Raw genomic sequence first — 14,090 nt, 5'->3', positions numbered from 1 at the left:
GAGGTCAGATTAGATATCTATCTTTTAAAGTTGACCACGATCACACACTTAGGTAGTGTTTGAAAGAGCTTTTAGGAAGCACTTCTCGGCTTTTTGTTAACAAAATTTCACAAGATTTTAATTTTTTGTTAACAGAAAAGCTGAGAAGTGCTTTTGAGAAGCTCTCTCAAACACTACCTTAAAATGAATGATTCGAGAGGAAAAAAAAAAAGTATCTTATGAAGATGATTATTTATTTCAAATAATCCCATGCCAGAAAAAAGGTGAAGAAAAACTTAAAAGGATGTTACGAATCAATCTTCCGAGAACACCCCTGATCACTAGATCGAAATGCAAAAAAGAAGAGAACAAAGACAAAGGTAATATGGTCTCACAAAATCCAACACACTCATCTGCTTTTCCCCGCCACTCATAACGAACCGAAGCTCAGCTCAATCACAAACGAGACCATCCGCCTCCTTCCACCTCAATCTCGCCAAAAATGGCGTTGACACCTGTTCAATTTACTTTTCCTTCTTGCGATTCGAAAACCCTTTACAGGAAATCGTTTTTACCGAGCTCCAAATCGAATTTTCTCAGTAATCAATGGCCGTGGAAAGCCAACGCCTTGAGGTTTTCAGGGAGGAGGAGAATCGGAAAAATGGTGAAAGCGTGCGTCACACTGGAAGAGAAGAATGTTCCGGAGACGGGGAGCCAATGGGGGAAGGTTTCGGCAGTGTTGTTTGATATGGATGGAGTGCTGTGCAACAGCGAAGAGCTATCCAGATTGGCTGCGGTCGATGTTTTCGCAGAAATGGGAGTTCAAGTCACGGTTCAAGATTTCGTGCCTTTCATGGGCACAGGTAGATTTATCTTTCAATGCCAGAGATTCGAGTTCATACATTTGTGTGCAATTCTGTTCAACATTGTCCTTAGCTTGACATAATTCAGCTTCCCGTTTTCTAAATTTTGGTTATGGTTCTTGATACATTGTAACACTCTCACTTTACACACAATAACATGTAGTTTATAACTTTGAAGATGCTCTGATTTGAATTGCAGAGGATATTTTTTGTTTCCTAATTTTTGTTAGGGAGGAGGAGGATAGGTTTGGTAGGTATTAATGTCGGTGTTTTTTAAGAAAGTATGAGTTTCTGGTTAACTTAAATGATTGAGCTTCCTTTTCTTTTCCATTCATTTGTCTCCTGCATTGAGTTTGGGGGTGGAGGAAGGACCAGTTATGTAGCTGGGGCTGGTGATGATTTAATTTGTATTTTCAGGCTAAAACTATTATTTTTAAAATACTTATTACAAGCTAAAATTCGAAAATTGTGTGATTTGAACATCTATTGACTGCCATGCCCATGGAACCGATTGCAATTTGAGGCCATAGTTCAAACTTCAAACTGTATCAGTTTCTACCTGATCTGAATCATCCATGAAATTAATCCGAATTGGTAATTGGGTGTTATTGGTATACCTTTACTTTTCCCTGTTCCTTTTATTTTTTATCCACTATCATATTCCCTATTTCTCTCCTCCCCCATTCTAGTATATTTCTGCGTATATGATTGCATGATTTCTCACATACCGCTCAGGTGAAGCCAACTTCTTAGGAGGTGTTGCTTCGGTGAAGAGTGTGAATGGATTTAATCCTGAGATGGCAAAGAAAAGATTTTTTGAGATATACCTCGATAAGGTATCAAACTATAACCTTGTTGGGAAAATTGTATTTTTGGTCCAGCATATTTACCTTTTTGGTATTTTGGTCTTCAATGATGTCAAATTCAACCGCATTCTGTTATTTTTTCAATTTTAATCGATGTGACTTTGATGTAGCACCAACATGGTGTTGTCGTGCCACATCAGCACTCTCGACGAACAAATATTTAAATTTCCAGAAATTAAAAGATACATTGCTAAGAATGAAGTTTGATAACGTAGAGGACAAAAATCGCAAAGAGGTAAATATGACCAAAATTGCAATTTTCCCAGAGTTTATCTGATTCCTTCTTAGTTTTCTTTTGTGAAATCCAATAGAGCCTACATTGTTGTTCTCCTTTTTTATAGTATGCAAAGCCAAATTCTGGCATAGGTTTTCCGGGCGCCTATGAACTTGTAATACAGGTATTATTATGATGAACAAATACTTTGGTTTCCTTTCTCTTTGGATTTTTTTTAAGTGACCGTGTGATGAACATTAGTGTAAAGACCGAGGACTTAAAGTTGCTGTGGCATCTAGTGCTGATCGTATAAAGGTAGATGCCAATTTAGCAGCTGCTGGTTTGCAGCTGTCAATGTAAGTTCATTTATATCGATCGCAACATTATAATAAAGTCGCAAATTTTCAGAACTTTATCTAATTTTTGGGGTTTCATTACTTGTTATGATTTGATATGCATACACACACATATATTTTGTGAAACTGTATCATAGAATGTAACTGCTCAGAATACCTTGTGGTGTTGTGATAATTGATGAAGTCTATCTTGGTATACCCTATCCCTTTTCTTTTCAAGAAAATACGTAATGAGTATAAGTCATCCACTATTTGATTTGTCACCATTTCATGAGTTCATCATAATTTACACTTGGAACAATATTTTTGATCTATGATTACGAAACAAGACTCTCTAACAAGAGAAGGGCTCCGTTTGGACATACTTATATAAGACGTTTTTACAAAACTGCTTTTTACAAAATTTTTGTAAAAGGTTTTAAATGTTATTTTAAGAACAATTATGCGATTGGACAACTATTCTATTAAAACGTTTTTACAATTAAAAAGTAAGTGTCATGATTTTCATCATTGTCGTCATTTCTAAAAATATCAAAAAACACCACACAATTATTCTTATAAACTATACTTGGAGAACTCTTTTTTAAAAATATTTTTCAAAAACGGTTTACAAAAATCTTATCCAAACATGCACTTGAAGTTTTTTCATCTATAAAACATTAAATTTTTTTTTAAAGTACTTGTCCAAATGGAGTCAAGATGTTGTGAATATATTTGTATATCTATGTTTTAGATGAATGTGTCCAGGAACTAAAGTTTCAAGATTGTTTACCTCTTGAAAAATAAAACTAATTTTGGATATATGACTATATATTTTGTAGAAAAGGTGCTACCGGTAATTCTTAGGATTCTTTTGTGTTGTGGTGGAATCTCGCGTTACGAATCTCAAGCATATTATGTTTAAAAGCTCTTCAACAAGCCACTAATCTCATTCTGGGGAAAAGTAATCCCTTTAGTTGACCAAGAACATATTTGGCATTTCAAAAGCTCTGGCATTTCAAAAGCCTTTATGGTAAACCTATCATTTCCTTTCTGTCAGATATCTTCACACACTTAATTTGAAAGCGTCACTTTTGATTTGGATTTAAAGGCATCAAATGCAATTGTGAACCTAGAATGTAAGGATCAAATAACTCCTGGTGATCCAGTATGAAGATTGGCCAGGGAAATGGCCTACTGTTATGTTTTAAAGAAACAATACCCAGATAAAATAAATCGTGCGCTCACAACAATGGCTAAGATTATGAGATTGTCAGATCTTGGTTGGGATGCACCACCACGACAATGTCAAAGAGCACCAATAAAAGAAACTACATTGTAAATTTAAATGGTTCAACGCTTCAGATTGTTCTTTTTATCGCTGTTGTATAGTTCTCTCTCCTAGGTGTATTAGAGTATGCTCCTCTCTCATACCCGTCAGCATATAAATTGCATAGTCCTAAACGATAACTCAAAGTGAGGAAATACCCGTAATTTCAGAATCATTAAGATTACAGGTTATTTAGTAGATAACTGTTGACAATATTTGAATAAATTCAATTCAGCTGTATAAACCATACAAAACCTGAAGAATAGATGGTTTTGAATTGAGCCCACCATTTGAATCCCTTTCCATTTCTTCATGTTAGTGAATTTTGCACAGTTTGTCCATAGCCTATTACCTATTGTAAAGAATTCTATTTACAAAATACTTGTTTTGAAAGATAATTCAACTAAATAACGGATAACGTTGGTGAGTTTGTTTGTCTCACATCGGTTGGGCAAATAGCCCGAAAGTTAAATATATAGGTTTGGGAAAACCTTTCCTCTTGAGCTAGCTTTTGGGGTTGAGTTAGATCCAAGTTTATTTCTTATCATGGTATCAGAGCCTGGTTCTGACCCTGGCCCAGGTTCCTCCGTTGTGTGTTGGACTGCCCATAGTTGGGCCACCCGTTAATGTCTTCACGCTCTAGTCATTTCATTCCTGAGCGTGAAAGGGGTGTGTTAATGTGTTAGTTGTGTCCCACATCAGTTCAATAAATATCCTGAGAGTTCAATATATAGACAAAAACAAACCTCCCCCTTGAGCTAACTTTTGGGGTTGAGTTAGGTCCAAGTCTCATTTCTTAACATGGTATCAGAGATCAGGTTCCGACCCTGGCCCATGTTCCCCGTTATGTGTTGGACGTCTCATAATTGGGTCACTCGTCCCATAGTTGAGCCACCCATTAATTTCTCCACATTCTAGTCATTTCATTTTTGCGCATGAGAGGGTTTAGTTGGTGTGTTAGTTTGTCCCACATCGGTTGGGTAAATAGCCTGTGAGTTTAATATATAGGCTTGGGCAAACTTTCCCTCTTGAGCTAGCTTTTGGGGTTGAGTTAGGTCCAAACATGGTATCAGAGCTCAGGCCCGCCGTATGTGTTGGACTGTCCATAATTGGGTCACCCGTCTCATAGTTGGGCCACCCGTTAATATCTCCACCCTCCCCCCTTGATCAATTTCTTAACATGGTATCAGAGCTTAGGTTCAGAGCCCAAGTTCCACCGTTATGAGTTGGACGTCCCATAATTGGGTCACTTGTCTCATAGTTGGGCCGCCACCCGTTAATGTCTGCATGCTCCAGTCGTTTCATTCCTGAGCGTGAGAGAGGTGTGTTGGTGTGTTAGTTTGTCCTACATCAGTTGGGTAGATAGCCTGAGAATTTAATATATAAGCTTTGACAAACCTCCCCTTTTGAGCTAGTGTTTGCGGTTGAGTTAGATTCAAGTCCGTTGCTTAACATATAATTTTTGTAATATCTGTTTGGTGATTGCAATGAGATATTGGCTTCTATAACTCAGTCTCATTTTATAATATACTAGCATTTGGTGCACACTAGTTGCCTTTCCACAATCTTCATGCATGTGTAAAATATTATTTATTTAAAATGAATTTCCGCTTAGAATATAATTAAATAAATTGAATATGTGAGAAAAAATTGTCAATGCTAAATGTTTGCGGAAAACTGTAAGTTAGTTACATCAAATAGAATATTTTCATGTTTTGAAGTAATGAAACTGCTACTAAAAAATTTTTATACAAGTCATGAAAACCGAAACAAGAATAATTTCGTAAATCTTGCTTACTTTTCTACTGAAATTGTACAGCCTTTATACTAGTTACATAATCATAATAAAAGGTAATTAAATCACTAATTGATCCTAAGATAATTTCCCATTCTCGAACATTTGCACGAAGGAAAGTGTATAAATTAGTATCTACAATATCTCCTAAATATTTCTGAAATTTTCAACATTACCCCTCAAGCTTAAGAATAGATCTCTCATTCCAAGCTTGCTACGAAGATTTTCATGACTTGGCTTTGTGGGACTTTTGGTAAGGATATTAGCTTCTTGATCATGAGAGTTGATATAGGATAATTTAATACCTCATTGACTCCTTCCATATCATCCTTAATAAAACTTTGGTTTGTCCTTACATGTTTCATTTGGTCATGCTGTATTGGATTGTTCTCGATGCTAATAGCAGATTTACTGTCACAATACAATTTGATAGGTGAACTGATACTAATTCTCAAGTCTTGCAGTAACCGTTGTAACCAAATAACTTCACACATCCCTTGTGCAATAGCTCAGTATTCAGCCTCGGCGCTACTTCTTGCTACCACAATTTGTTTCTTGCTTCGCAAAAACCTACAGTCATCACTTCCAGCCTAGTCGGCAATCAACATCAACATATGCCTCAATGCTTCGGTTAATATTTTTTACGAGCACGAGTCCTCGACCAGGAGTTCCTTTGAGATATCTCAAAATATGATTCACTGCTTGTAGATGGCTTTGAGTTGGAGAATGCATGTGCTGGCTTACCACACTAACGACTGATGCGTTATCAGGTCACGTGAGAGATAAGTATATTAGTCTGCCAACCAGGCGTTGGTATCTTCCAATCTGCAAAAGGTTCATTCTTCTCAATCATGCTCTTCCAATTTTTTACCAACGGGGTTCCTACCAGACAGTTTGTAGCCCAATTTTCCAGCTTTTTGCAGCAAATCAAGAGTGTATTTCTTTTGAGAAATGAAGATGCCATCTTTACTTCTAGCTATCTCCGTGCCAAGAAAATACTTTTAAGGATCCTAAATCTTTTATTTCAAATTTCCTCAATTTTTCTTTGAGCTGATAATCTCAACACTGTCATCACCTGTAATTAGGATGTCATCCATATACACAATGAGGATTGCCTTCCTTCCACTTTTTCCTTCTTATGAAAATAGTATGATCGACCTTTCCTTGATTATATCCTAGTTGCATGAGAGTGGAGCTAAATATAGTAAACAATGCTAGTGGGGATTGTTTCAACCCATACAATGATTTCCGCAGCTTACAAACTTTCCCTTGCTCATGTTCTGAATGGAAAACAGGTGGAATCTTCATGTACACCTCTTCATCAAAGTGACCATTCAAGAACGCATTTCTTGACATCTAGCTAGTGCAATTCCCAATCCAAATTTGCAGCAAGAGACAACAACACACGTATTGAATTGAATTTTGCCTTTGGAGCAAATGTTTCTTCGTAGTCTATTCCACATGTTTGCATAAACCCTTGTGCCACCAACCGAGCCTTGTATCTTTCGACTTCTCCATCAGCCCTATCCTTCACTGTAAATACCCATTTACTTCCAACCACTTTCTTATCCTTGGGTAGATCCACTATATCCCAAGTTTCATTCTTATGCTGAGCTGTCATTTCTTCTAGTACAACACTTTCTCATTTTTTTATCTTTCAAAGCATCATCAATATTTTTGGGAATTTTCACTTTCAATTTTTGCTGCAAAGGCCTTAAAACTGGAGACAACCTTTTTACAAGTTAGAAATTTGCAATAGGATGCATCTTACCCATTTCCTTTGTGCAATTTGAAGTTCCAAATCTTTGCTCATACCAGGTTCAAATTCTAGGATCGATGATTGGTTGTGCTGAGAAGTCTTTGGTTTGCGATAGTAGGTCTAAAGAGGTTTCCTTGAAACTACCTCCTCATGTGCTCCTCACCACTGTTCATGAATCTGGATAGAACTAAAAACAGGTATAGGATCTGAATTTATAGTACGAGACACATCTTCTAATATGAGTAATGACACAGTAGGATCCCAAATACTAGCCTCTTCATTATTTCCACCCTGGAGAGGAGTAGGAGAGTAGAAAAAAAGTATTTTCAAAGAAAGTGACATCCAAAGAGACAAGGAACTTTTTGATTGAAGTTGAGTAGCACTTGTATCCTTTCTGGGTTGGTGTTGGTGAGTATCCTACAAAAACACACTTGAATGCCTTGGGATCAAGTTTACTCCTGTTTGGTTGTTTGTTGTGAACAAAAAGTACAATAAAAAATCTTTGGGCATAAGGAACTGAAAAGATTAAGGTTTGGAAAAAGGCAGCTAGAGCACTCAAAAGGAGTTTTGAATTTGGGTGTTTTAAAGGGTAGACGCTTTATCAGATACGTAGATGTGAGAATTGCCTCCCCCAATAGGAATTAGGAATGAAGCTAGTGAATATAAGAGACCTAGCAACTTTTAACAAATGACGATTTTTTTCTCTCCGCCACCCGATTTTGTTTTTGTGTATTGACACAAAAGGTTTGTTGGTGTATCCCATTTTCTCCCAAGCACCGGTTAAACTGACTTGATAGGTATTCTATTCCATTATCTGTGCGAAAACATGAATATTGGACTGAAATACATTCAAGACAAATTTATGAAATTGTTTGAACCGGTAGAAGGTTTCAGATTTTTCTTTCATTAGTTATACCCAACACACCCTCGTGTTATCATTGATGAAGGTTCCAAACCATTGAGTTTTAGTAAGATTCGAAGTTCTAGCAGGTCCCCATATATCACTATGGACTAGCTGAAATGGTTTTGAAGGTTGATACACATGCGTAGGGTAATAATTTGTACGAGGTATTTTTGCAAGTACACATTGTTCACACTGAAAGAAATGTTGATCTTTATTGATAAAAAAGACGAGGATACAAGATTTTCATATACTGAAAGCTAGGGTGTCCCAAACATTGACGCCACAACATTACATTACATTAGAGTTAGAAACAATTGACATTGGTAGTGTTTGAGTGAGATTCTAGAATGCACTTCTAATCTTTTGCACTTCTCAGCTTCTCATTCACAAAATTTCACAAAATTTCAAAATTTTGTAAAGGAAAAGCTAGAAGTACTTCCTAGAAGTTCTCTAAAAGACTACCATAGAAAGATTTTGATTTTGAGACTTAGCACAGCTAGAATACTTTGTTCCCGACAGATAATACTGTCATCTTTCTTCTCGGAAACTCCAATCATCTTCCCGGAAGAATTGTCCCAAACACTACGATAGAAAGATTTTGATTTTGAGGCTTAGCACAGCTAGAATACTTTGTTCCCAACAGATAATACAATCCATCTTTCTTCTCGGCAACTCCAATCATCTTCCCCGAAGAATTGTCCTGAAATTCACAATGATAAGGAAAAAAATGCTTCAACACAGTTCATATCCTCGGTTAGTTTGCTTACTGACAGGAGATTGTGAGATAAATTAGGCACAAATAACACTGATTTTAGTGTCATATTAGATAAACAAACCGTACCCTTCCCGACAGCAGATGATACTTTTCCATCAGCAACCCAAACAATTTTCTTGCAGTTGTTATATATGTCAAAGACGGCTATTGTTCTAGTCATATGGTCTGATGTTGGGATTTTGAGAGGAAATTCTGATGAATTATACTTGTTTTGGGCGTTTTTGAGGTTTGAGTCGCAGATCCCATGGATGCTCTGGTTTGTTGCAACAGTTGACGCAACATGTCCAAATCCTCACTGAAGAATTCTGGTCCAGTAGCAACGCTAGAGGTGTACTCAGCAATATGGGCTGATTTGGGCTGTCTTTGTTGCTTCTTGGGCTTCCAATCAATGGGATTTCCGTGAATTTGCCAGCAAGTATCATGAATATGATTGGGCTTTTTGCAAAAATTGCACACCGCCCGACCAATGGATTGATACCCAGGGGCTACTTCTGGTTTATACGGCGCTGAGTAGCGGTCGCGATTGATGCCATTTCCGTCTTGTTTGTGCACAATCAGAGCAACACCCTGGGCATCTAAGGAAGAGGTCTCTTGTCGCTGGGAATGCGACATAACACGTCGTCTACTTTCCTCCATTCGAACTGCAGCGAATGACTGCCAAACGAAGGATTCGAGGATATTGGGGTTGGTGGAATCACGTATTTAACCCGGTGGATGATGATTCTGAGGCCATATTGTGATAGGCTGTAAAAAAAACGCAGAAACACCCAAGATCGGTGTCTCTGATACCATGAAACAAGAATAATTTTGTAAATCTTGATTACTTTTCTACTGTAATTGTACAACCTTTATACAAGTTACATAATCATAATAAAAGGTAATTAAATCGCTAATTGATCCTAGATAATTTCCTATTCTAGATAATTTACACAAAGAAAAGTGTACAAATTAGTATCTATAACATCTCCTAAATATTTCTGAAATCTTCAACAAAAACCATTACATGTTTACTTTGTTCTGCAATAATAATTATTTCTTCATACCTTTTGAACTATTTTTTCATGGTTTTGTTTTCGTGGAACTTTTGTTCTATGACCAGGTTTGATGCTATTGTGTCTGCGGATGCATTTGAAAACTTGAAACCTGCTCCTGACATATTTTTAGCCGCATCAAAAATTTTGGATGTGCCCCCACGTGAGGTCAGCTGCTGAGATTTCACTATTTCTTGTCATTGTAGTGGTTTTTTTTTTTTTTTCTCATTTATGCTGTGTACTTGGGCATAGTTTCTTTGCCTTATGGCTAGTTGAACTAGGGTGAAAGATGGCAGCCAGTTGGTGAATAACATCTTCTTCTTTATAAAACTAAGTATTTTCTTTGCCTCATTTATGCTGTGTACTTGGGCATAGTTTCTTTGCCTCATGGTTAGTTGAACTTGGGTGAAGATGGCTGCTAGTTGGTGAATAACATCTTCTTCTTTATAAAACTAAGTATTTTCTTGATGAAGCTGCAAACCTAAGTAATTTGTCCTAAAAAAGAAGGTAATTTTCATGGATGTGGATCACCTGGGATAGTTGAGTTTTTGAGCTCTCTATATCCACATTTTTATCTTATTCTGGCTTCTGTGTCCAACTTGGCCTAGTTGATTTTTGAACGCTCTATTTCATGCTTTTATCTTCTTCCAGCTGCCGTATCCAAAAAAAATTGAACTCTTTTGACTTGTTGATTTAAGAACTTCTCAGAAGGTTGTTATCTAGTATTACAGGATTTGGTAGAAAAGGAATAAACAACATATTTTGATTTGTCCATCTACATGCAGTGCATTGTGATTGAAGATGCATTAGCAGGGGTACAAGCTGCCAAATCAGCTGGCATGAGGTAACTCAGCATTTTCCATTCACTTTGGTTATTTATATTAAGTTCCAGTTTCTCAGTGGAGGAATTCGTGTTCATCTTTTACGGTTTCAGATTTGTATAGGGAATGGAGATTAGTCTTGGTTTAAATTGCTTGGTGGCTTTTCTTCTAGTTTATTTGCGTGGACCTCTGGTCTGCCTTTTGTAACTATCACATCCTTTAGTTATATAATATTATCGTTTTTGATAAAGAAAAAAATTTCGTGTTCATGTTTGTCTTTGTTATTTTCACTCTCTAATAAGCTATGATCTGATTCTTTGGTTGGCTCCTTAACGTGTCACTGCTCCAGTAATTGTGCTCTGTTCGGATAATTTCCTTACTTCTTGTCATCGTTCGACTCTCATGATTATTCTATGATTTCATTTATTGTTCTCCATGAAAAGAGAGGGAATCAATCTACAATATTTTATCAACTATAATTTTCTATTTAAGTTGCATTTTCTTGGTTATTCCTGTTTGTAGTTTTAATATCTTGCATTCCATGCCTTTCCTTACTTCTTGTCATCGTTCGACTCTCATGATTATTCTATGATTTCATTTATTGTTCTCCATGAAAAGAGAGGGAATCAATCTACAATATTTTATCAACTATAATTTTCTATTTAAGTTGCATTTTCTTGGTTATTCCTGTTTGTAGTTTTAATATCTTGCATTCCATGCCTGGCCTTGCTTCACTTCACCACAATTTAAATGCCATTTTGGTTCTCTTCCCTACCCTTTTTTTAACCTAATTTTTTCTGCTTGCAGATGCATTGCTGTGACAACTACCTTGGCAGAAGATACTTTAAAAACAGAGTGTCCATCACTTATTCGGAAGGATATAGGAGATATTTCACTTGATGATATTCTCAATGGTGGCTCTGGTTGCCATAGTATGTAGTTGTGGAAGATAATTTATTAATGTCTTTTGTGTAAGTAGTGCTGTATGTTGTGCAGACTCCTGTCATATGAAATGTGAAATAGTAACTAAGGTTATTCCTTGTGAGTCTTACACATGAAGGTTTCTTTGTGATAAATTAAGCTTTCCGTTTTCTACAAATTTTCTTTCTTGCTGTAAATTTTAATATATTCTCAAAGTGTTTTAGAAGCACTTAGCTACTGTAATTAGTAGCAATTCTTATTTGCTAGTCCTTGACATAGAAGATTTCTAAAGTAAATTAATATAAATATTCCAGATCCAAAGAAGCAGCCTTCCCAGTCTAATAGTGTACCACAAAGTCTGATCAACATATATGGTAGCGAAATTAAATCATTTCAGGAAAATGAATCTGTTGAAGATGCAGTCCTCTCTTTTGAAGGGTAAGGATGATTTCTAATTCGATGAATTATTTGGTTCAATAATTTTGATTTTATGTATATTTGTTGATAGAATAGTCATTGGTGCTATATGTCAACATTAGAATAAACATTTCTCCATCAAATTATTCAATATGTTTGTAATCGAAAGCGTGCTATGCTACTGTATTTAATGGAACAACCTATTTCCAACATCTGAAAATAGGGATCTACGGTATACGAAATATGGCGAGAATGTTTTTCGTTTACTTTCTTTGGTTTTATAAATGATCACGTAGCTTAGTTTTTCAATAATGAGGCCTTATTTTGTTTTTTTTCTTGATCTATTTTTGCTGATTGTATTGTGAATTTGATTTTTGTCAATATTTTAGGAGACATTTCGACAAAATGCTAACGTTGTTTCGGGTATTTAATTCTTACGGCGTGCTTTAATGAAGCTTTTGCATCTATATGTACTTCAATAGCGTGATACCCCTCTGAACGTTTTGGCAAAAGAGACATAATTTGGATAACAATCAACTTTTGTCCTGCGACCTTATTCATTGCTTTGCCTTTACATTCTGTCTCTCATTCAACTTGAATTGGGCTGTCCAATTTCCTTGCATTTGATTCATAAATGCATTCCACGGTCAATGTTCTACCATTGTCAAATTAGTGCCAAAAGTTCTCTGTAATTAGGATATAAATGGTGTTTTCAGTTATCATAGCAGCAGACTTGCGTCTCAGGTGTTGTAAAAACAGAAAATAGATTATTGTGTCATGTCTACGCGATGTGATTGTCTTGTCCTCTTTGTTGATCAGTTATTAATTTTCTAGTTCAGTACAACGCAAATTTACAAGAGTGGTTCAGTGCCACTTTTGGAACAACTTTGTCTCTGCTGGTCACGCAGTCCCTCGATTCGCCTTTTGTTTAGTCGTGCTTTGGATTAGTATTAGTTATCCTTGTTACTAGCCATAAATAATTATTAGAAGTAATGATAAAACTATTCGATAACCAAATGTCGGGATGTTTTTTTTGTTTTCGTAGTGCTGGAGCACCTATTCTAACTCCTGGCTCCTGCCCTAAATGTATTTCAGAATGTTTCTTGATTTCGCTTTGAGAAATTTAAGCTCCAAACTTACTTATCATCCACTTTATGAAGTCACTACTGTACAAGGACATTCAGTCGAACACTCTTGAAATAGCAAAAATGATTTGCTGACAGGTTACAGGGTTCTCGACGAAACATCTTGAGATATGGAAGTTTGGGGATTGCTGTTTCTTACCTTTACTTCTCCGTCATAAATTGGAGGGTATAAATGCTGTTTGATGAAAAAGCAAATTATGCATTCAGCAAATTAGGGGACGTTTCAAACGTAACCTTTTCTCCTTGAGTTTAACTGGCCTTGCCATGTCTTTGCAGGCCATGCAATATGTATCTCCAAAAGCAATATGGAGTTCGGTTTTTGGGGCCAGTAACCCTTCATTTGGGCAAAAAGGTGGTTTATTATTGTCAATAGATCTACTTGCCAATGTATGGCCGGTTGAGCCTATGATTGGTTCTGTACACGTCTTTCTCATTTTCTTTTCTTCTATAATAATGATTGTCTCTATATTCTTTATTCAAATGTATAACTTTCTCTATGCACAATATTTAGTCGATTTGAAAATTTCAATCTTATTCCCTTCTAGCGAATGCAGGAGAAACCGATGACAAGAGAATCGAACAGTTTATCAATTACATATCTGATTTGGAGAAAAGGTGCAGAGAAATTTCCTTGTCTTTTTGTTCTACAGCAACTCAGTAGTTGTGAGATTCTAAGTTGTTGCAGTGCTGTATTTAACTTTCTTTCTTGATCTTCACGCTATACATGACCACTTGTTTTAACTTCATTGATCTTTTGATAATTTGTTTCAACGTTTTTAACTTCATCATGTCAGAGGAACTGCAACAACTGTGCCTGAGTTTCCATCCAAACTTGACTGGCTGAACGCGGCTCCTCTTCAGTTCGGCAGGGTAAATTTTTGTGTAATATGATTCTTCTTAATTGGTTTGATATGATATTCATGCTTAATTTTCTT

General features: G+C 36.3%; 1 protein-coding gene across 3 annotated transcripts in view; it reads left to right on the top strand.

The window, feature by feature from the left end:
- Window positions 1-363: 363 nt before the first annotated feature.
- LOC140860315 (protein SUPPRESSOR OF QUENCHING 1, chloroplastic-like) overlaps window positions 364-14,090 on the top strand; it is a 44,257-nt gene continuing 30,530 nt past the window's right edge. The window contains exons 1-12 of one of the 3 annotated variants that reach the window (XM_073263273.1): window positions 364-842; window positions 1,578-1,678; window positions 2,050-2,106; window positions 2,184-2,278; window positions 9,920-10,019; window positions 10,637-10,695; window positions 11,480-11,604; window positions 11,908-12,031; window positions 13,234-13,321; window positions 13,432-13,507; window positions 13,701-13,770; window positions 13,950-14,025. In XM_073263273.1, coding sequence (XP_073119374.1) covers window positions 482-842; window positions 1,578-1,678; window positions 2,050-2,106; window positions 2,184-2,278; window positions 9,920-10,019; window positions 10,637-10,695; window positions 11,480-11,604; window positions 11,908-12,031; window positions 13,234-13,321; window positions 13,432-13,507; window positions 13,701-13,770; window positions 13,950-14,025 — 1,332 coding nt within the window. In that variant the 5' untranslated portion in view covers window positions 364-481. The remainder of the gene's footprint in view (window positions 843-1,577; window positions 1,679-2,049; window positions 2,107-2,183; window positions 2,279-9,919; window positions 10,020-10,636; window positions 10,696-11,479; window positions 11,605-11,907; window positions 12,032-13,233; window positions 13,322-13,431; window positions 13,508-13,700; window positions 13,771-13,949; window positions 14,026-14,090) is intronic. The other 2 variants (XM_073263272.1, XM_073263271.1) reach the window with 2 other exon arrangements.

This window comes from Henckelia pumila, chromosome 4 (genome assembly GCF_033568475.1).
Source record: "Henckelia pumila isolate YLH828 chromosome 4, ASM3356847v2, whole genome shotgun sequence".
NCBI lineage: Eukaryota > Viridiplantae > Streptophyta > Magnoliopsida > Lamiales > Gesneriaceae > Henckelia > Henckelia pumila.
Note: the sequence above shows the minus strand (reverse complement) of the source record. Positions and strands in the feature narration are given on the sequence as shown.